The 2,510-nt window shown below is 40.8% G+C and overlaps 1 protein-coding gene across 1 annotated transcript; it reads right to left on the bottom strand.

Moving 5' to 3' along the window:
- Nucleotides 1-371: 371 nt before the first annotated feature.
- LOC120199208 (periplasmic beta-glucosidase-like) lies at nt 372-2,237 on the bottom strand. Its single transcript, XM_039200373.1, has 4 exons — nt 2,184-2,237; nt 1,947-2,091; nt 988-1,185; nt 372-805 (listed from the first exon to the last, which is right to left on the bottom strand). Exons 1-4 carry the CDS (start codon nt 2,235-2,237, stop codon nt 372-374), a joined length of 831 nt encoding a protein of 276 aa, XP_039056304.1.
- Nucleotides 2,238-2,510: the final 273 nt, after the last annotated feature.

Raw genomic sequence — 2,510 nt, 5'->3', positions numbered from 1 at the left:
GTACTTCCCGGTAGGTTTAGTAGTCAAACCAAAGCCAAATGGGAAGAGAGGGTCATAATGTGGATCACCGATGTTCATGGGGAGCTGGTCTACGGTCTTGAACCATGTCCTCGCCAGCTTCCCGGCAGGGCCGTGGCTGGGGGCGCAAACTACGCGACCGCGCAGACCTCCCAAAAAATGGGCCCCAAAAAATATATATATATAGTGGCGTTTTACCAATAAACGCCACTATAGATGGACCTATTGCGACGTTTTTTCAAAAAAAAAAACGCCACTATTATTGCGGCTTTATTGATAAAACGCCATTATAGATGGATTTATTACGGATTTTGTCAAGAAAACGCCACTATTATTGCCCGAAATTGAATATATCAAGAAAATAGGGGCCCCTTTATACGAATTTGTACAGGGCCCTCGAAAACCCTGCCACGACCCTGCTTCCCGGTGAACCCATAGTTGCCGAACAGAACATCAGCAACACCTTGGCCCTCGGTCCCCGGAAGCCAAGCGGCTACAAGTGCATCAATCGACGAGACGTATGGCTGCATGACAACCGGCCTGCCCGAGATGACATCAACTACACATTTCATAGCTCCACAAACATTGTAAATGGTGTCGGGACCAGGCTGGGATATTGTAAGATTCAGGCTGTCACCATTCGTTTCGGCATACGGCGGTTCTCCCACAACAACAATGGCATGAGAGAATTTACCGGATTTGACAAACTGTGCATCAGGGTTCTGACTGTAAAGAACTTGAGTACTCCGATCAACCGTATTTTTAACAGCCTGGAGGATAGTTGTACCTGTTCAAGCAAGTTTCATTCAACAAAGCGAAACCAAGGATCTATTTCGATTTTAGCAAACCCCTTGAGTTAAGAGTAGTCAATAACAATGACAAGGTCTGAGGCAATACTGAAACCAAAACGATTTTCGGGTCATTTTATTTGTTGAAACCTAATATGTTGTTCGAGAGTAAAAAACATACCGGCTGTGAGATCATTGCCACTAAGACCCTGCCATGTAATGGTCCACCCGCCGCATTGATAGCCCAAGGTATCAGCATGAGTTCCGGTAACCAGTATCTTAGTTGCTTTCTTCGGAAGGGGTAACAATGGCTTATCAGAAGCCTCACCATTCTTCAATAAGACAAGTCTTTTCCTCACAGCTTCCCTAGCTAACTCAACTTAACATTTGCATCATGTCAACAACTCGTTTAGAATCTTTAAAGTGGAGGTTAAGTTTGTTGAAATTTGAATTGAACGTGGTTACTAGTTACAAGCATTTTAGATGTTTGAGCCACCGACGTCCAAAAATCACGTTAAAAATGATTATAAAAATATATTATTAAAAAAATTAATCTTATCAAATTGTTATTGGTTATTGGGAGGAGGACAAAATGATGATTAAAGCATGGAATAATTATTTACTTTATTTTTAGAAGAAAACAAAAGATTATGTAAAATGTGTAAAGGTAGGATTCATGGGAATATAGCCGTTCTGGAAATCAAATGCCAATGTACCCTCAAGTGGGCTGAGAAACAAATAAGTCGGTTGGTGTTTACATTTAGGGTAAACTATACCTATGGTCACTAATGTTTAGGTAAGTATTCATTTTTATTATTGATGTTTGAAATGTCATAAATCGGTCACTAACGTTATCGTTTGTTACAAAATGATCACTCGACGTTAACATCGTTACTTTGAGTGGTGAAAAGATGATGTGGCACGTTAATATGATTTTTGACACTGTTTGACCATTATTTTGACATACCCTTCTCTTTCATCTCCACTCTCTCATCTTCGTACTTTTTGGTAACTCAAAATCTACCATTTTTGGATGAATGAATGGGGGCCTTTCTTGCACAAACAAGGAATGGAACTAAACAAAGCCAAGAGGTTCTTGGAGCTAAACAAAGAAGCAGCAGAGAGCGTTTCATGGCTCACTATTCACCCTCATAGAGTTGGTTTCGAGGGAAGTTTCTACGAAGATTTTGTCGTACGTGGCATCCGTGTAGATCGGGTGGAGCCTGGCTTCGTTTCCTGCACCTTCAAGGTCCCTCCTCACCTCACCGTAAACTATCCAAAATCTCTATATGAAATTCTGTGAAATTAGAATATTATGAAATTTGGATTTTGCTACACCTATTCCCTTTCTCTCTATGCTTATTGAGTATGACATACCTGAGCATGAAGCTTTTTGGTTTCTCGAAGCATGTACTCGACACAAAGAGCCATGGAACCCCTCCATTAAAAAGGCATCAGGGTCATATGTATTCTCATTATGACAATATTGAGCTCTCTCTAGACGGCTAAATATTATGATGTCCTCTTGTTGAATTAAGGAGTACCTCACTACCTCAAGGGTCAAGTTCTCGCTCTCATCCACCCTTTAGCCTCATCGTCATTGATCTATAAAGATGTTACCAAAACATTAAGTCGACATAAACCTCCACCAAATGTTGAAACAAAATCAGCTACCACACCATAGAAACACCTTGTAAATGGAAA

This window comes from Hibiscus syriacus, unplaced genomic scaffold, assembly GCF_006381635.1.
Source record: "Hibiscus syriacus cultivar Baekdansim isolate YM2019G1 unplaced genomic scaffold, ASM638163v2 tig00000340_pilon, whole genome shotgun sequence".
Classification (NCBI taxonomy): Eukaryota; Viridiplantae; Streptophyta; class Magnoliopsida; order Malvales; family Malvaceae; genus Hibiscus; species Hibiscus syriacus.
This window is presented reverse-complemented; position numbering and strand designations above follow the sequence as displayed.

What these genes read in the sequence shown, in the direction of transcription:
- LOC120199208 (XM_039200373.1), bottom strand. Translation starts at nt 2,237, where the DNA reads ATGGCTCTTTGTGTCGAGTACATGCTTCGAGAAACCAAAAAGCTTCAT. An exon ending in CCAAAAAGCTTCATGCTCAG is followed by an intron (nt 2,092 to 2,183) that starts GTATGTCATACT and finishes AATTTCATATAG; the next exon opens with AGATTTTGGATAGTTTACGG. An exon ending in CAACTCTATGAGGGTGAATA is followed by an intron (nt 1,186 to 1,946) that starts GTGAGCCATGAA and finishes GCAAATGTTAAG; the next exon opens with TTGAGTTAGCTAGGGAAGCT.